Consider the following 20131-nt stretch of genomic DNA (forward strand, 5'->3'; position numbering starts at 1 on the left):
AAAAAAAAAAAAAAAAAAAAAAAAAATCAAAGATGTGAAACCCAGCCCTCAAAAAACTTGGGACATTTGGCATCTTTGGTCTTCTCTGGTTCCTGCCGTAATTCCTCACTTGGCAGGAGACCGTGATGTCCCAGAACACATCAGTGCCGTTGGTGGGATACGCTAAGCACTGGTCTCATCCTAGACATGTCTGGCTGATGGCCATTCATATGTCGCATTTGCTTTTCGGTCCAGCCCCTCTCTGCCTTTTGCCGCTGCAAATATTAACCATGGAGGTCAGTTCTCTAAGTAGCCTGAACTTCCACTCCCAACCTGGTAGCTGAGGTGCTGTCAGCAGAGGCTGGAAACCACGCAAGGAACCTGGACTCGCTCCTGCACCTCTAGCTGCCTGCACTGCTCCACTGGTGCTCCTCCTCCTGACCAGAGTTGAAGAATTTCAGAAAGGGATTCCTGAAATGTGAATAGGGAGTCCTGGACAGAGGCCCTCATTACTTCTGTGTGAAACTGACCAGAATTAACACAGCCAAAGGTTTATCAGTGGAGCTTCAGTGTGGAATACTGCCCGGGTTTGCAGATCAGCCTCTGGGCAGCACAGGAGCAAGATGGAAAAGCATTACAAAGACTTAGAAAACCAAACTGTCACAGGAACCACAGTCCACTAAAGTAGGCCAGGCTCTGCACACCAAACCTACACCTTAGCTGTAGAAATGGGCACTGGGGTTGCTAAATATTATTTTGTTGGCTTTTGGCTTCTTATTCCAACCAGTAAAAGCATGCGCTACCCTGGGTAGGTTTATGGCCACTGGAGATTTTTAAAACCGGCTTAAGGTGTTCATTCAATGAATCCATGAAAAACCAGTAAGTTGGTGTAGAGGCCTTATGACCTCCTTGACAGACAGCCAAGTCTTAGGGAAATACGGCACTGTCCGGGGTACTTACTCCATCCCCTAGTCAGGGTTCTCCACCAAGGGCTGAGGCTTAATGAGGCAGGTGGGGATGGGAGAATACCAATGTATTAGGACTGGACAACTGTGGGTCCTGTGTGTTCCACAGCAAAGTAACATGATCCTCTGCGTTTCATTCCCTGGTCATACCTCACTTTAGGCAATGGAAATCTAGGCATTTTAAAGGTGTCATGTACTAGGTTTCTTTGTAAGACTGAAAATGCTTGGTTACAGTAAATTAGGGACTTAACATTCTTAAAGTAAGATGTAGCTGTATGCAACAAGGCTGTGTGGATCCCTTGTCCTCTATGGTACTGACAGCTTTTATTTTAGACTCTGGTCAGTGCACAGAAGGTGGAGATTCAACCTGTGTTTCAAAGGCCAGCTGGAAAAGGGCCAATCAAACTTAATCCAACTGATTCTTGGGTGTGAGAGGATGCTGGAGGCTCGAAGGTGGAGAGCAGGAGGGTCGGGGTCCTCAAGACTCCCATCAAAACCCCAAAAGACAGGCCAGGAGACCAGCCTGGCCAACATGATGAAACCCCTTCTCTACTAAAAATACAAAAATTAGCTGGGTGTGGTGGCGGGCACCTGTAATCCCAGCTACTCGGGAGGCTGAGGCAGGAGAATGGCTTGAACCTGGGAGGTGGAGGTTGCAGTTAGCCAATGTCGTGCCACTGCACTGTGTGCCACTGCACTGTGACAGAGCGGGACTTGGTCGGAAAAAAAAACAAACCAAAAAAACCAAAAGAAATGTGGGAGGCAGTTCCTAACAGTCTGAAAAGAGAATAGGTGATGTCCCGTTTGAAAAATTGGTCAGCTTTTCCCAAAATGGTTCTATTTCATGAAACCTTTCTGATGAGCTGTCGGATAATACAAGAGAAGGAAACAGAAATTTCGTGCCTGATAATAAATCCACTTAGTAGGTGTAATGACCTGAAATGATGAGGTTTGAAGAATTCTTTCAGGTCCAGAAGGGCTGCTCAGATGAGACCAGGCCTTGACAGCGGGGACGAGTCCTACCAACCTGCCACGGCACATCCAGCAGGACAACTGTGGCTCAGCAGGTGCCAAATAGAGCCCACGGACAGAAGATGCCCACAGCAGTCCAGATGTGTGTGGTCTGAGATAAAAGGACACATAACAAGACGACTGTGCAAACAGCCAAGTGGTGGGAGAAGGTCTGTATTTCCATGAGATGATCCACTCAGTAATTTGACGATACTAGTTTGGCCAACATGCTCAGAGAGAACAGACTATCCACAACTGAGTCTCATTCTCTCTCAGACCAATCCATGCGCTGGAAACTATTTTCTGCACAAGCAAAATCAAGAGAAAAAGACGGGTCCCAAATTAAAGTAGCCAGTAAGGTTGGAAAAGCTTGTCCAAAATCATCTGTGATGTGCGGGAAGTTTTATTTGTTTATGTTTTTGCTACTATGGGTGCTTTTATTGCAACAGTGACATCTTTCCTGTGGACTCTGAGATCGGAGCCAGTCTAACAGCAGGGTTGAGAAGGGAGTCCTGAGTGCCGCCTGTTGCTTACCCAAGTCCCCATGAGGCCAACCAGTGTCATCTGCTGAGGGTGGAGATGGGGCTGAAGGAGCTGTTCAGGGTGAGGGGGCTTCTCCCTATCCGAGGGGCTTCCTCCACCAGCCTGCTGCCTGCCACCTCCAGCCTAGCTGGGCACATTCAAAAGTCTGCTGACTCAAGGAGATGGGGAGGGGAGCTGGTGGTCTACACTGAGAAGGAACTGGCTAAGCCAGCTTCAGTGGGGAGAGGAACAACCAGGAAAGCCATGGAGGTGGCAGTGGGGCCGGGCATGTGCAGAGAATGGCACACTGGCTCCACAGACGGCAAGTGCCCAGAGAGGCTGTGGGTGCTATTATTCAGGCTTGAACTCTTCCTGCCTCCAATTCTTGCTGATGACCCAGCAGCTACATGCATGGGTTCCTACAGCCAGTCCCTTGGTCCAAACGTTCTGTGGTACTGAGTGGCCATCAGGGTAACTAGAGTCTGGGGCTCAGAGGCCGTTGGTGTCGATGGCTGTCACGGAGGCAGGTGTTGAGGAACGTGAGGTGGTTGCCGAGGTCTTGTCCAGGGCTGGGCTGGGCACACTGCAGTCGGCGGACCTGGCAGAGGAGCCCCTGCCTACAGGAAGCAGCGGCCGGCCCTGGCCGTGGGGGCTCTGGCCATGCAGGTTCTGACCACAGAGGCGGTGGTGCCGCTCCCAGTCCTTGTGCTGGCAGAAAGAGCCGCAGTATCGTGCGATATTGCAGCCACTGCATGTCTCGCTGGCTTTGCGGCCACAGTTCCAGCAGTTCTGCAAGACACAGGCACCAGTTAGTGGTTGCTGGGATTGAGGGGCAGGCTTGGCATTCATCCCCTGCACAGTAAAGCAAGGGGCTGCATGTAGAGAACCCCAGCTTTGGAGCTACATACACCTGTGGTCAAGTCCTCCCTCTACTGCTGTTTATGAGAAATACACACCACCTTTCTGAGTTTCCTTCATTTGTAAAATAAGAAAACTACTTACCTGCAGGATGACAGGAACAGTGAAATGAAGCATGCCTAGGACAGGTAGCCATCTCTTCTGCTTAAGGCATAGACTCATCTTTTGACCCAGATTTTAATAGTCAGAAACCAAACCAAATTCTGTGCCAGGGTCTCCCCCAATAGCCATCTATCCTAAGACCACGTGTTAAGACAAACATTTATCCTGCTCCTTTCTGCATGTGCCACCACGCCTGGCTAATTTTTGTATTTTTATATATATAAAATATATATTTACTAGAGATGGGGTTTTGCCATGTTGGCCATGCTGGTCTTGAACTCCTGGGCCTAAGTGATCTGCCCATCTCAGCCTCCCAAAGTACTGGGATTACAGGCACCTGCCTGATACTGCACCTCTCACTAGAGAAATAATCTTCATTATTTTTACTGATAATCTGACTTAACCAAAGCTACTGCTGCTGTTTTTTTTTTCTTTCTTTTGGAGAAAGGGTCTTGCTATTGTTGCGCAGGCTGGACTTGATCTGGGTTCTAGAGATCCTCCCACACTCCCACCTTAGCCTCCTGAGTAGCTGGGACTATAGGCGTGTGCCACCATGCCTAGCTAATTCTTTAATTTTTTGTATAGACAGGGTCTCCTTATGTTGCCCAGGCTGGTCTTGAACTCCTGGCCTCCAAGGACCGTCCCACCTTGGCCTCTTAAAGAGCTGAAATTACAGGCAAGGGCTACTGTGCCTGTTCCCTAGTAATTATCAGACCAATAGGATAGGAGCTGCTATACTCATTAAACAGAGATGGAGACTGACTCCTTTAAGAGCATACTGCCAGTGTGAGAGGGAAGTGGGACCAGAAGTCAGGGCTCGTAACCTCCAGTCCTGGCCTCCTTCTTCCCCCATACCAAACTACCTTTCAGAAGATGAACAAGAAACTCCAGGGATACCTGCTAAATTTCAATGAGAATATTCTGATGAATATTCTTGATGGACGAGAATCGGCCCTTTTAGTCCAATGCAAACTCATCCAAAGGACAGGCTCTCTGTCCTTCCCTGCTTTGAAAAGTGATTTTGCAGGGATAGGTGCTGGTGTGCACCTCACCTGGAGGCCATTTTGAGGCTTGTTTAAAATTACAATTCTTTAAAAGCACAATTCTGAAAATGGAGAGCTGGGATTTAAAGCTACGCAGTCCAGACCCAGGATGTATATGCTCTTAGCCAAAAGCTATACTTTTCCTCTGGAGACAGATAAAAACACAGAGATAAAAGTAGATAAATACAGACAAATACAGATACTGATATGGATGGCTATAGATACATAATTAAACACAGAAGAGAACAGATATATCACTCTCAAAAACAATTCTCTTTTTTATCTGAGGCAGTTTCATTCTTGTTGCCCATGATGGAATGCAATGGTATGATCTTGGCTCACTGCAACCTCCACCTCCTGGGTTCAAGTGGTTGTCCTACCTCAGCCTCCCGAGTAGCTGGGACACATGGCTAATTTTTTACTTTTAGTAGAGATGCGGGACTAGGCTGGTCTTGAACTCCTGACCTCAGGTGATCCGGCCGCCTCAGCCTCTCAAAATGCTGGGATTACAGGTGTGAGCCACCGTGCCTGGCACAATTCTCTTTTCTTGAACTCCAGACCTCAGGTGATCCAACCACCTCGGCTTCCCAAAGTACTAGGATTACAGGCGTGAGTCACAGCGCCCGGCCACAATTCTCTTTTCTTCCCCCCCTCATCTTGCCATCGTCACCTTTTTTTTTTTTCTTCTTCTTCTTTTTTTAAGAGATAGAGGCTTGCTCTCTCACACAGGCTGGAGTGCAGTGTTACGATCATGGTAGCCTTGAACCTCTTGGGCTCAAGCAATCCTCCTGTCTCAGCCTCCAAAGTAGCTGGACTATAGATGTGTGACACCATGCCCAGCCAACTGCAGAAATGGAGTCTCGCCATCTAGCCCAGGCTGGTCTTTAACTCCTGAGCTCAAGTGTTCTTACTACCTTGGCTTCCCAAAGTGCTGGGATTACAGGCATCGGCCACTGCACCCAGCCTCAAAAAAAATTCTAAAGAAAAAGGAGGAGGAGGCCAGGCGTGGTGGCTCACGCCTATAATCCCAGCACTTTGGGAGGCCAAGATGGGTGGATCACAAGGTCAAGAGATCGAGACCATCCTGGCAAACATGGTGAAACCCCGTCTCTACTAAAAATACAAAAATTAGCTGGCGCACGCCTATAGTCCCAGCTACTCAGGAGGCTGAGGCAGGAGATTTGCTTGAACCCAGGAGACGGAGGTTGCGGTGAGCTGAGATCATGCCATTGCACTCCAGCCTGGGTAACAAGAGCGAAACTCTGTCTCAAAAAAAAAAAAAAAAAAAAAAAAAAAAAAAAAAAAAAAAAAAAAAAAGAAAGAAAAGAAAAAAAGAGAAAAAGGAGAGAAGGAAAAGGGAGGGGGTTAAATAGACTGTTTTCTCTCTTTTTTTAAATTCATATTTTCTATAAGCAAGAGACTGTTTTCTCACAACCCACAGTATCTATATTGAATAGCTATAGTAAGTTATTTCACCACACCCTCGGTGATCCCCACATGGTATTTAGGCATTTTCATCTGCACACTGCTATGCCTGACAGTAAGACACTGAAATGAACAATATAAATGACAAGAAAATAACATTTCTACGGTTTGTTTAAAAGAAAAAGTCCTTCTATAATCCCAGCACTTTGGGAGTCCAAGGCGGGTAGATCACTTCAGGGCAGGAGTTCGAGACCAGCCTGGCCAACATGGCAAAAACCCATCTCTACTAAAAATATGAAAATGAGCAGGGCATGGTGGCACACACCTATAGTCCCAACTACTCAGGAGGCTGAGGTGGGAAAATCACTTGAACCCAGAGGTGGAGGCTGCAGTGGGCCGAGACTGCACCACTGCACTCCACCCTGGGTTAAGAGTGAGTTCTTAACTTCAAGAGAATGTCCCAAAGACAGCCGGTCTCCCATCCAGTAGATGAGATCTACCTACTTACAGAAAGAAACTTGTTTCTTGTTTTAAAGCTAAAAAATGACTAAAATGAAAGTTATAGAAAAACGGCATTAAATTTGAAAGGGCTGCTTGAATGTTTTGGTACAAGTTTCTTCGTTTCGGTTTGTGATTTTTCTCACTGCAGTATCCAAGTGTCCTGTATAGAATCATCACCAAGTCCTGGGCCCTGAGTCCTGGGCAATCAGGCAGATATACCCAACCTGTTACTTCAGTCCACAAGCCAGCTATCCTATTTCTAAAAATTCTAGATGCTAAAGGACCCTGCACTTTCTTACTCCTCTACCCTGACTTCAGCACTGAGGGAGTATATCAGTTACATGCCCTGAGCCACAGTCTCCTCATCTGTGAGTTAGAGATTCAACATTATCCACCTCATAGGGCCAATGTGACACTCAAAAAGAAAATATGCAACTTCGCTGTGTGTCTGGCACACAGTAAGCTAACTTTGTCAATGCTGGTCATCATCATCATTGTGCAATTACACAAACTCTGTCTTTAGGGTGAATTCCCAAAATTTTAACCAATACACTGAGCCTTTCTCTCTATATACATGTGTATGTGTGTAAAAATATGATGTAATAATTTATTATCTTGGCACGTAAAATAGTCTTAATGTGAGAACCAAAACTCTTCTGGCACTGGATAAAAATTATCATCTTCGAGCTCAAGAACAGACTGCCTGTGTCTTCCTGCTCAGCGTATAGGGCAGCGGGCGTGGTCACTCCAGCTGCCTGCCCCGGCCCCTAGCGCTAACAGAGCTCTGACCTCTGTGGACTCCTCTTGCTCGTTGATGACGAGGAAAGCGTCCTCCGCGGCCTGTCGCTTGACGTCCGCTATGGTTTGCTCCATTCGTGCTCTCTCTGTTGCAATCACTTCAAAGGCTTTCTGCTCTGCTTCAGCGACAGCCTTCTGTACTTCTGACATGGCCTGAATTTTCACCTTATTCACAGCTTCTTCTAGAAGAAAGTGACAGTAAAATCAACTGGCCGAGAAATCTTTTCCCTCCCACCCCACAGCATTTCTAAGAAAGGACAGAGCTGACATAAAATGATCTTTTCTAAAACTACACAGGGAGGAATACATGATATTCATAGTCATGCATCCATCCATGTAGGTGCTGGCTGGGTACGTGGATGGAGGTGGCCACTGAGCTAGGACTGTGGACATGGGTCACTAGACACAGGCCACACTCATGACATGTTATGTCACTATAAGAGAATAGAGTTCCAAGGAGAAAAGTGATCAGCTCTTCAGTGGGCAGGGGAGAATCAAGACAATGTGTTTTGGTTGAGATGGTGGATGGAAATGAGTTTGCAAAGTCTTGTGTGCCAGACTAAGAAATTTGACCTTCGTTTTTTTTTTGTTGAAAACAGGGCCTTGCTCTGTTGCACAGGCTGGAGTGCACGGCCGTGATCACAGCAAACTATAGCCTTGACCTCTGAATCATGATCCTCCCACCTCGGCCTTCTGAGTAACTAGGGCTACAGGCATGTCCCACCATACTCCACTAATTTTTAAATTTTTTTGTAGAGATGAGGTCTCACTATGTTGCTCAGGCTGGTCTAGAACTCCTGGGCTCAAGTGATCCTCCTACTTGAGGCTCCCAAAGTGTTGGTGTTAAAGTGTTATAGGAGTGAGGCACCCTGCCCAGCTTGACCTTATTTTCTAAAGGAAACTTCACAAAGGATTCTATGCAAGGGAAGATTAAAGACAGAGATAGCAACTGGGAGGCTGGTGCAATGATTAAACTGATAGAAGAGGCTGCATTTAGGCAGGAGTCAGTGGCACTGAGGAAGGGATGAGGCAGAAAAAGGTTGGGAGCACCGAAGGGCCTGGATGCGGAGGTGAAAGCGAAGAATGGCAGTGCTAGGCAAATGAACTGGACAGTCCACACAAAGCTAGTGTGGAGGCAAGTGAGAAAGCGGAGGTGCCTCCAGGGCATCTAGGTGAAAATGGCTGGGAGGAAATTAAGTAATGCTAAGAGGCCCGCAGCCACCACTCCTCTCCCTCCAATCCCTGCCAAAAAATAAAAAGGAAAAGACTAGGTGGAGAAACATGGGCTAAAACATAGATTTGAGCAGACTGCCAGGAGCCCTGGACTTTTAAGTCCTGTCCACTTACCATCATCCTACCTGGTTCCTGATCACTTCCTTCCATCACCAATGCCCTGCTTGATTTCCCTAGTGTAGACACCGCAAATAACACGTTCATGTGTTTGAGCCTCAGCCCAATGAGAATGTGAATGTTTAGTCCTGAGTCCACAAGATCAGACAATACAGAAGCCTAAGGAAACTCCCTCACGGTTTACCTCTTGCACATGGCACAGGCTCAAGGGAGGTTCAAACACAGAATTCCAGGCTGCCATGAAACAACCTTCCATCTGATGGCTCTGGCCTTAAGGAGAGAAAGTCTCCACCCCAGAGGCCAAGAAACCTCCTTAGGTGTCTTATTAGATCCCTCTTGTTGAGCCAGCGTTAACAGTGCTCTCAGGTACATTTTAACTCCTCAGCTTAAGCATGAATTAGTAATCATCTCAGTTTGGCTAGCTATCATGCTGGAGGTCATCTAAGGTCATAGATGGCACTGAAGCAGAACAAGGACTCAAATTTAGCTGGCCACCACCAAAGTTGGGCCCTTAACCAAAGTTAACCAAAAGTATCTCCCAAGTAATCAAAGTCACTAGTTTTTTTTTTTCCCCCCCCAGTGCTTTTTCAACATGAACAAAGTCACTAGTTTTAAAGAGATCTTGTGGCCAGGCATGGTGGCTCACGCCTGTAATCCTAGCACTTTGGGAGGCCAAGGCAGGTGGATCATCTGAGGTTAGGAGTTTGAAATCAGCCTAACACTGTGAAACCCCATCTCTACTAAAAATACAAAAATCAGCTGGGCATGGTGGTGGGTGCCTATAATCCCAGCTACTTGGGAGGCTAAGGCAGGACAGTCACTTGAACCTGGGATATTGTGAAACTGTACGCCCGCCTGGGTGGTGAAGCAGAGCTACATCTCAAAAAAAAAAAAAAAAAAAAAGAGATTTTCTGTATAGTAATTGTTCCCTCCACCTTATGATGATCTTCATTTCCCAAAATTTTATCCCACTTCTTGTTAACATAATATACATTTTCCCATTTTCAACTGCAAGGATTTTTACAAGTCACATGCAGTTTTCCAAATTGTTTTTAATGGTGAAATAATACTTTGTTGTGCAGCAACACAGGGGCTCCCTACAGCCTTGACGTCCTGTGCTCAAGCGATCCTTCTGCCTCAGCCCCCCAAGCAGCTAGGTCTGCCAACCTTGGCCTCCCACAGTGCTGGGATTACAGGTGTGAGCCACCACACCCCACTCACACTGTTGCTTCTTTAATACTTTGTGTTTAAGTCTACTCCATTTTTGAAAGGGAACATTCAAAGGCATGAAAGTGAGGAAAGACTCCAAGAATTTGCAGGTACTCTGTTAATTTCTTACACAAGCCTCTGATCAATTATTGAGTGTCATCAACAAGGTCTTCTAAAATTGTCAATAACTGAGGGCTAATTTATCAGGGATGCTTTATCTTACATTATCTTGACTACTAGTAAGGAAAAATATTTTGCAATGTTTATTTATATTTCTCATAGTATAATGTGTCTGTTCATATCTTTATTTACTACTGTCTTGATGCTATTATAACAGTCTTTATGAATGTAGGTATTACATTTTTATAGAAAAGAAATTTTATCGTAGTAAAAAAACAAAAATTGTATTGGACTTAAAAAAAAATGAAACTAGGATGGGGAGGCAAGAAGGAAAAGAATCCTAGTATCTGGATAAGGCTGACGTTAGAGATGTGACGTTCATCCCTGAACTTATAGAATAGGCTGTCCCTACCCTTCTTATTCTTGTAAAAAGGAGGCCTACCAAGAACAGCTGTGACTATGGTGGCACAGTGAAGGTGAAAGAAAGCACAGGGGAATTACAGAGCTGTGCCTAGAGCAGAATTTGGGCACAAATGTGGCAGCAGTGTGAACACAGTGTATTGTAGATGCCAGTGAAGAGATCAGGCAAAATGAACTCTGCCACTGGCCCAGAAACAGGGCATGCCGACAGGTACTTATTACCTCGGCATGACCCAGTGGAAGAGTGTGAAAGGGACTGGAGGGAGCTATTCCAAACTCATGACCTGCAAAGTAACAAGACAGGAAGTCGGGGAGACATGCAGGACAAGCCAGGGTCAGACAGGCAGGAGCCTAGAGCTCTGAGGAGCCGGTTATTACACAACCAAAAGACTCAGTTACCAACCATCCGCCCAGTTATCTGTTCTCTGCTCCCACAAATTAGTGAGTACACATGATTTACGAGCAGTAAGACACATACCTGTTTTTTTCCAAAACTCCACAGGTACGTATCCTGTACCTGGCCTGCTGTTGAATTCTCTCTGAGAATCTGCAGAAGAGACATAAAAAGCATACGGTCAGAAGCTGTCTATGATCAGCAGTTTTATTTTTGATCAGATTTCTCATTAACCACTTAGACTCAAACATACATTTCATTTAGTATTAAAAAAACTCTCATATAAGGGCTAAAAATCAGATTATAACATAGTACAGTAAATATTTAGTTTTAAAACACACCCCTCCATCAAATTAACAGCATTTCAAAGTGGTGAGATTAAAAGTGATCCTCACTTTCTTCTTTTTATTTACCTATTATGTCCTAATTTTCCCCCCTATAAACATGTATATATTTTTAAGGTACAGTACTCCCTAAAATATAAATGTATAAACGTTAAGTGCACACAGATTTTTTTTGTTGTTGTTTTTTTGAGACAGAGTCTTGCTCTGTTGCCCAAGCAGGAGTGTAGTGATGCGATCTCGGCTCAGTGCAACTTCTGCCTCCTGGGTTCAAGTGATTCTCCTGCCTCAGTCTCCCAGGTAGCTGGGACTACAGGTGCACACCACCATGCCTGGCTAATTTTTGTACTTTTAGTACTTTTAGTAGAGATGGGGGTTCATCATATTGGCCAGGCTGGTCTTGACCTCCTGACCTCAAGTGATCCACTGTGCCTGGCCTGTGCACACAGATATTTATATGCATGTGTGTGTATGTCCATATCTAATTCAACAGTCCCCACCATGCACAGGTTTCTGGCACTGCCCTGCATATGTGTCAGGAAATATAGCTTTTGTCTTTGGCAATTCTGAATCCTTACATGTGATTTAAGGAAGTTTCCATTAAAGTGTCTTAGCTTATGAACTGAACTAAGAAGAAAAAAAAAAGGGATTAAAAAAAAAAAAAAAAAACAGGCTGGTGTGGTGGCTCACGCCTGTAATCTCAGCACTTTGGGAGGTGGGTGGATTGATTGCCTGAGCTCAGAAGTTCAAGACCACCCAGGGAACATGGTGAAACCCTGTCTCTACTAAAAATACAAAAAAATTAACTGGTGTGGTAGCGCGTGCCTCTAGCCCCAGCCACTTGGGAGGCTGAGGCAAGAGAATCGCTTGATCCCCAGTGGCGAAGCCTGCAGTGAGCCGCAACTATACCACTACACTCCAGCTTGGGCTATGGAGTAAGACTCTGTCTCAAAAAAATAAATAAATAAACCAACACAACTATGATCTGAAATGCTGCATTTCAAAATATGTGTTTTTCCCCAAAGAAACATATCAGTGGTTTGCTGGGAAGGACACAGGGGTGGAGGGTGACTTGTCATATATGCTTATTGTGATTTTGAAATATAATTTAAAAACCCTGATGGGGTATTATTGCCTGTTGCCCAGGCTGAAGTGCAGTGGTGCAATCATAGCTCACTACTGTAGCCTTGAACTCTTGGGTTCCAGCAGTTCTCTCACTTCAGCGTCAAGAATTTAATGTTGTCAGTATCTGGGTACTACTTTCTTTGAGCTTAAAAAAAAACTGTGTAAAACACATAAAATTTACATTTTATACTGTAGAATTAAGTGACATTTAGTACATTCACAATGTTGTGCAGCCATAACTACTATCTAATCTAGAAGATCTTCATTGCCCCAAAAGGGTACCTTGTACAGGCTAGCAAGCTTAAAATTTTGATAGTATTAATACTTTCTGTGACACAGGGCTCTCTGGAGTGCCATCACCATGGCTAATAAAAGGAAAACAAAAGAGCTCTCTCTAACATAGATCAGGTTCCTAATTTATGTCATTTGTGAAACACCTAGAAACTGAGATCCATGAAATAAACACAGGGAGAAGTCTACGACAGAAACAGCCACAGAAACATAAGTGAAGGAACAAGTAGTACATCATTATCAACTTAAATAAGAAAAACCGGTAGGAGAAAGGCTCTGAGTATAGATAACACTCATACAATAAGAAAATAACGTAAGAAACACTTATTTACTTGTGGGGCCTTGGGGAAACCTGACAACCAAGGAAAAGCTACCTTGCTTCAGTTATCAGTATGACCTTGGTCATATCCTGTGCATCTGCCTAGTCCTCAGCATTTTATTTCTCTGACAAAAGTTAAAGGCAAGAAGCACTTGACACTAAAGGAATCTCTCAGGACAGCCTGGAAGCTAGGGATATTTTCACTCTATGTTCAGAAGCCAGAGCAATGGTTCTTATATCTCTAAACCTGAAAGAGACAGAAGTTATGATCTTCAATTGGTTCACTAAGAAAACTAGAGTCTCAGCTGGAAGTGGTGGGTCACACTGTAATCCCAGCACTTTGGGAGGCTGAGGCAGATGGGTGGATCACCAGAGCTCATGAGTTCAAGACGACCGGCCTGGCCAACATGGTGAAATCCTGTCTCTACTAAAAATATAAAAACTTAGCCAGGCATGGTGATGGGCCCCTGTAATCCCAGCTACTCAGGAGGCTGAGGCAGGAGAATTGCTTGAATCTGGGAGGTGGAGGTTGTAGTGAGCAGAGATTGTACCATTGCATGCCAGCATGGGTAACAAGAGTGAAACTCTGTCCAAAAAAAAAAAAAAAAAAAAGAAAAGGAAACTAGACTCTCAGAAGCTTTTTCTTCTGAGAACTGATCCTTCTCCTTCATAACCACATTCCATTAGTATCCACAGTGATCTCGGCTCACTGCAAGCTCTGCCTTCTGGGTTCAAGTGATTGTCCTGCCTCAGCCTCCTGGGTGGTAGCTGGGACTACAGGTGCGTGCCACCATGCCTGGCTATTATATTTGTATTTTTAGTAGAGATGAGGTTTCACTGTTAGCCAGGCTGGTCTCTTTCAATATTTCTATGTGTTTCAAAAATTTCAAAATAAAACATTAGAAAATGTTATCTTTAAATATGTACATAGAAAATTCTACAAGAATACACTGTTAACCATTAAGCCTATGGAATAACGTGGGGAGAGGAGAGGCAGCATTTTTACAAATTACTTTGTGCGTGACAGGGGAATCTTCTTCTCTCACCCAGGCTAGAGTGCAGTGATGCAAATGATCATAGCTCACTGCAGCCTCAAACGCCTGGGCTCAGGTCATCCTGCCTCAGCCTCTCGAGTAGCTAGGACTTTAGGCATGTACTACCATGACCTCCTAATTTCCTTTCTAAATTTTTTGCACAGACAGGGTTTCACTGTCTCAGGGTTTCCAGGGTTTCTTGGATTCCTGGCCTCAAACAATTTTCCTATCTCGGTCTCCCCAAGGGCTAGGATTATAGGTGTAAGCCATTGTTCCAGGCCGCTATATAATTACTTCTATAAGAATCTACTTCTATGAGAATTAGAATCTCAAATTCTCCTCCTGGGTGTAGACATTTTATAAATTTCATTTCTTAAGGAAATCTCCAGCAAGCTTCTGGGCTGTTCCAGCGTGAACTGGGTGCTTTCTAGGCTTGCCTTGCCACTAATGCTCAGGGCTCTCCCTTACCGGCCTAGGGATTCCTTTCCTTCCTTCCTTGTTTTGGATCCTGTTTCAGCAATTCAGTGTCTCCCGTTTTCTGATTTACTTTCACAGAGCGAAAGTATCCTATAGTAGATACTGTGAGAAAGGGCAGGCAGGAGGTACATTTTTTTTTTTTTTTTTTTTTTTTGAGACGGAGTTTCGCTCTTGTTACCCAGGCTGGAGTGCAATGGCGCGATCTCGGCTCACCGCAACCTCCGCCTCCTGGGTTCAGGCAATTCTCCTGCCTCAGCCTCCCGAGTAGCCGGGACTACAGGCACGCGCCACCATGCCCGGCTAATATTTTGTATTTTTAGTAGAGACGGGGTTTCACCGTGTTGACCAGGATGGTCTCGATCTCTTGACCTCGTGATCCACCCGCCTCGGCCTCCCAAAGTGCTGGGATTACAGGCGTGAGCCACCGCGCCCGGCCAGGAGGTACATTTTTAAAACATTATAGGCTATTGGGCGGGCCCAGTGGCTCACATCTGTAATCTCAGCACTTTGGGAGTCCAAGGCAGGTGGATCATGAGGTTGGGAGATCGAGACCATCCTGGCTAATCCCATCTCTACTAAAAATACAAAAAAATATTAGCCGGGCATGGTGGCACGCACCAGTGGTCCCAGCTACTAGGAAGGCTGAGGCAGGAGAATTGCTTGGATCCAGGAGGCGGAGGTTGTGGTGAGCTGAGATTGTGCCACTGCACTCCAGCCTGGGCGACAGTGAGACTTCATCTCAAAAAAAAAAAGAAAAAAATGAAGTAAAAAAAAAAAAAAAGGCCAGACGCGGTGGCTCATGCCTGTAATCCTAGCACTTTGGGGGGCCGAGGTGGGTGGATCACCTGAGGTCAAGAGTTTGACACCAGCCTGACCAACATGGTGAAATCTCATCTCTTAAAAAAATAAATAAATAAAAATTAAAAAATTGTAGGCTATTAATCTAACAACTGTTTTGGTTAGGTGTAGAATTCTAAATTAGAATAGTTCTCCTTCAGAATCATCTTATTTTAATGATGCTAAATGACTAAGTCTATTTTCCTGTGTTGTCTACTTGCGATTCAACTGGAACTATCTTGCAGGTCTTGGTAATTTTTTGGAGTTATTTCAATATTCCATCCTCTCTAATTGTTCTGTTCACTCTTTTTGAAATTCATGATTTGGATATATGACTTGCGTAGATTTCTGGGAATGTTCTCTTTTTCTTGCCAGAGGTATTAACAATGCTACATTTTTGGTAGTTTTCTTTGCCCTGAAAAGCTACTATTAATTCTGATTTCTGTTTATTTCAGTCTCCAAAGTAGAGGCCTACCTCCAGAGAGTGGTCACCCTTAATTGTGCACACATGCCACTAAAAAACTGCCTGGAAGCCCTGTGACAGTGGATGGGGTCCATCTGCTGTGGGCTTAATTAGATGCAGTTTTCCCCAAACTTGCCTGCTTACTGAACTTGTTCAACATATATATTCAGATTCTCTTTTTTTTTTTTTTGAGCTAGGGTCTCGCTCTATTGCCCAGGCTGGAATGCATTAGCATAATATCAGCTCACTGCAAGTTCTGCCTCCTGGGCTCAAGCTATCCTCCCACCTCCGTCTCCCATGTAGCTGGGACTAGAGGCACATATCACCACGCTCAGCATATTTTCCTATTTTTTGTAGAGATGGGGCTTCACTATATTTGCCTAGGCTATTCTCGAACTCCTGAATTTAAGCAATCTACCAGCCTCTGCCTCTCAAAGTGGTGGGATAACAGGCGTCGGCCACCACAGCCGGACTATATTCAGATTTTGAGCCTCAGAATCATGACGTCTAGAGAATGGCTCAGAATGTGAGGTCGACTCTCATTTTGAGGAAAAATTGATAGCCGAATAAGTATTTTTTCCCTATTTAAAAATTTTCAGTTGGGTATGGTGGCTCATGCCTATAATCCCAGAACTTTGGGAAGCAGAAGTGGGTAGATCACTTGAAGCCAGGAGTTTGAGATCAGCCTGGGCAACACAGCAAAACCCCGTCTCTACAAATAATATAAAAATTAGCTAGGCATGGTAGATTGCATGCCTGTAATCCCAACTACTCATAAGCGTGAGGCACGAGAATTGTTTGAGCCCAGGAGGCGAAGGCTGCAGTGAGGCGAGACCATGCCACTGCACTCCAGCCTGGACGGCAGAGTGAAACCTCGTATCAGGAGGAAAAAAAAAAAGTAGGCCGGGCGCGGTGGCTCAAGCCTGTAATCCCAGCACTTTGGGAGGCCGAGGCGGGTGGATCACGAGGTCAAGAGATTGAGACCATCCTGGTCAACATGGTGAAACCCCGTCTCTACTAAAAATAAAAAAAAAAAAAAAAAAAAAAAAAAAAAAAAAAAAAAAAAAAAAAAGAGAATTGCCTGAACCCGGGAGGCGGAGGTTGCGGTGAGCCGAGATCGCGCCATTGCACTCCAGCCTGGGTAACAAGAGCGAAACTCCGTCTCAAAAAAAAAAAAAAAGTAATACAGAAATTAGCTGGGCATGGTGGCATGTGCCTATAACCCTAGCTTCTCAGGAGGCTGAGGCAGGAGAACTGCTTGAACCCGGGAGGTAGAGGTTACAGCGAGCTGAGATTGTACCACTGTGCTCTAGTCTAGGTGACAGAGCATGACTCGGTCTCAAAATAAATAAATAAATAAATAAATCTTTTTACTTGCAAAATATTACATGGCTGACAAGTTCATAAAATATTAACATGCAATTTAATGAAAATATTAATATACAATATCATAAGCCCCAGTTCAGGAAAGACAACAGTACCAGCAACCACAAATCCCTAAGAGGTAAGTAATGGCAAGCCATAGTAATATTTAAATAATGCTAGCCAGACTGACAATCCTGTCCTAAGAATAGTCCAAAGACATAGCTAGAGCTCACTAATTCTGCACCTTCCACCCACACAGCCAGAGGAAACTCTTCTCCTGATCTCTGTGATAAGCATCTTCTTCTTTTCCTTATGGTTTTTGCACTTATTTATGCATCCTTTAATAAACACCTAAATACATTCCTTGCTGTCTGAGCAAAATCTGTTCATGAAACACTGTGAATCATAAATTTTCAGGCAGGGGAACCTACATTGCATTAATTTAAATGGGAAAAGTAATAATGCCATCCAAAGCCTCTCATCAATTTCTCTCTAAATTACCAAACCACTTTACTAAAATAAGTATCCACACCATGGATTTCTGCATAACCCAAGACTTTCATCCATTTATATAATTTTTTTGTTGGCAACAGTCTCGCTCTGTTGCCTGGGCTGAAGTGCAGTGGTGTGATCTCGGCTCACTGCAACCTCTACCTCCCAGGTTTGAGCAATTCTTGTGCCTCAGCCTCCCGAGTAGCTGGGAGTACAGGCATGCGCTACCATGTATTTTGTATTTTTAGCAGAGACAGGGTTTTGCCATGTTGGCCAGGCTGGTCTTGAACTCCTGGTCTCAAGTGGTCCACCTGCCTCAGCCTCCCAAAGTGCTGGGATTACAGGCATGAGACACTGCGCCCAGCGAACACAAGACTTTTTTTTTTTTTGGAGACGGAGTCTTGCTCTGTTGCCCAGGCTGGAGTTCAGTGGTGCAATTTTGGCTCACTGCAGCTGCCGCCCCTCCAGGTTCCAGTGATTCTCCTACCTCAGCTCCGGGGTAGCTAGGATTACAGGTGCCTGCCATCATGCCTGGCTAATTTTTTTATTTTTAGTAGATACAGGGTTTCGCCATGTTGGCCAGGCTGGTCTCAAACTCCTGACCTCAGGTGATCCGCCTACCTTGGGCCGCCCAAAATGCTGAGTTTTCCTTACAGTCTTTTGAGACACTAATAGCTGTCTTTAATGGAACATGCTAGGTCTGTCATAAGAGACTCATTCTCTGTGTTGAACATTTGGGAACTCAGAGTAGGTGGGAAAAGAGTCTGATCACAGATGGCCTGTCACTCAGCTGTGCCTTTGGATAGGGTACCTTCTCAGTTATTGGGTGAATGTGCTGGAACATTTTGAGAGGAGTAATTGAGGCTTGCTGGATGTACTGTGGATTGCTTCTGCTTCAGACTTGGAAAGGCAAGAGGGGACAACCCAGTGTAGTACAATAAACCCTTTTGTAGGAGGCCACCAGGCCATGATAGACTGAGTGGTATTTTCCTGGACAGTGGGCTGGGGACAGGAGGAGGGAAGGTGCATAAACACTGTTAGGGCTACTGTGAGAAATAAAAGTGATGACACAAGAGTGCCTAGAATATCTAATACCCAGGCTGAATTTGACAACCAAACATTCTTTGACCAACACCTAGCACACATATATGTAGAGAGAGTTAAAGACAGAACAAAATCACAAATACTCTCCATGAAGAAGAATTACCATTTTTTGAACATGCCAAGTACCAGGCTGGGCACAGTGGCTCAGGCCTAAAATCCTGGCACTCTGGGAGGCTGAGGCAGGAAGATCACTTGAGGCCAGGAGTCCAGGGCCAGCCTGGGCAAAATAGCAAGACCCTGTCTCTACAAAACAAACACCCCCCATCCCAACCACCACACACCAAAACATGCCAGGGGCTTCATATATTTTCTCATTTACTCTTCAAAATTACCTGAGTCTCCCTAAATCCACAATTGAGTACCATCTTCCTTTAAAGTAAAGTAGAAAAAGCCTTCCGTGACATACTGGTGGGATCTAAAGGCTGACATTTATTCTGGGTTCCCTGCAGACTCTCCCCTTACCATTGTTGAGAGAATCTGCACTCCCAGGGCTGTGTTGCCTGGAGACCAACTCAGTCCCCGTTTTCCTCAGCTCTGTGTTTTCATTGTACCGTCTTTTCCAGTAGTTGAGTTCTTCACGATCTGATTCCTGACAGCGCCGCAGAACCGCCATGGAGCGCCTTGTTTTCTCTACCATTTCCATAATGCAATTCAGTGCCTGAGTCAGAAAGGAGGGCAGGCAGAGATGAGATGAAAGCATTCAAACAACAAACAGGGAAAATCCAGGACACGCCAACCCAATATAAGGAATTCAGGTTCCTGATAGGTTTAGGAATATCAAGTTCACATTTGAAACCCTTTATTGCCGTCTGTTTCTCCATCAGCAGGAAGGACACTGGTGTTGAGGCTGATTGACATACCTATCGAGGACAATAACTACCAGGGCTTCCTGTGTTTGGACAAAACCTGAGATGCATGGCCTTCTGACCAACTGTCTATGATTTCATGTTGTTGCAGCATTTGTTGCATCCCTAGGGGCTGCTACTCTCTGTATGTTTGCTGCGGCTAAACCATAACATAAGGCATACACAGATTTCTATAGAAATTATAAATTTTGATGAGATGAGGAAGACTGGTATCTTTCAGAGTACAAAATAATTTTGGAATATAAACAATTTTGGGGGGTTGAATTACCTAGATGTTTGTTACTAACCTGTGTTACAAAACGAGGAAACATGAATATGTGGGCTAAAAAACAATTCTCTTTACTACAGAAGGAGTAGAATTGAAAAAATTAAAAAGAAAGTTTCGCCGGGCGCGGTGGCTCAAGCCTGTAATCCCAGTACTTTGGGAGGCCGAGGTGGGTGGATCACGAGGTCAAGAGATCGAGACCATCCTGGTCAACATGGTGAAACCCCATCTCTACTAAAAATACAAAAAATTAGCTGGGCATGGTGGCGCGTGCCTGTAATCCCAGCTACTCAGGAGGCTGAGGCAGGAGAATTGCCTGAACCCAGGAGGCGGAGGTTGCAGTGAGCCGAGATCGGGCCATTGCACTCCAGCCTGGGTAATAAGAGCGAAACTCC

At 44.9% G+C, this 20131-nt stretch overlaps 1 protein-coding gene and 1 pseudogene across 4 annotated transcripts in view; both read right to left on the bottom strand.

Moving 5' to 3' along the window:
- The window catches only part of LOC116562817, a 6567-nt pseudogene extending 1667 nt beyond the window's left edge, over positions 1-4900 (bottom strand). Inside the window, exon 1 of the transcript XR_004274103.1 lies at positions 4889-4900. The product of XR_004274103.1 is annotated as an uncharacterized LOC116562817 (transcript). The remainder of the gene's footprint in view (positions 1-4888) is intronic.
- CBFA2T2 (CBFA2/RUNX1 partner transcriptional co-repressor 2) overlaps positions 1844-20131 on the bottom strand; it is a 138705-nt gene continuing 120417 nt past the window's right edge. For 2 of the 3 annotated variants that reach the window (XM_032295231.1, XM_032295233.1), the window contains exons 8-11: positions 19068-19263; positions 10842-10910; positions 7256-7446; positions 1844-3266 (exon numbers count right to left, since the gene is read on the bottom strand). In XM_032295231.1, the coding sequence (XP_032151122.1) occupies positions 2967-3266; positions 7256-7446; positions 10842-10910; positions 19068-19263 (756 nt within the window). In that variant the 3' untranslated portion in view covers positions 1844-2966. The remainder of the gene's footprint in view (positions 3267-7255; positions 7447-10841; positions 10911-19067; positions 19264-20131) is intronic. The other variant, XM_032295232.1, reaches the window with a different exon arrangement.

This window comes from Sapajus apella, unplaced genomic scaffold (genome assembly GCF_009761245.1).
Source record: "Sapajus apella isolate SASKATOON/1434 unplaced genomic scaffold, GSC_monkey_1.0 scaffold33, whole genome shotgun sequence".
Lineage (NCBI taxonomy): Eukaryota > Metazoa > Chordata > Mammalia > Primates > Cebidae > Sapajus > Sapajus apella.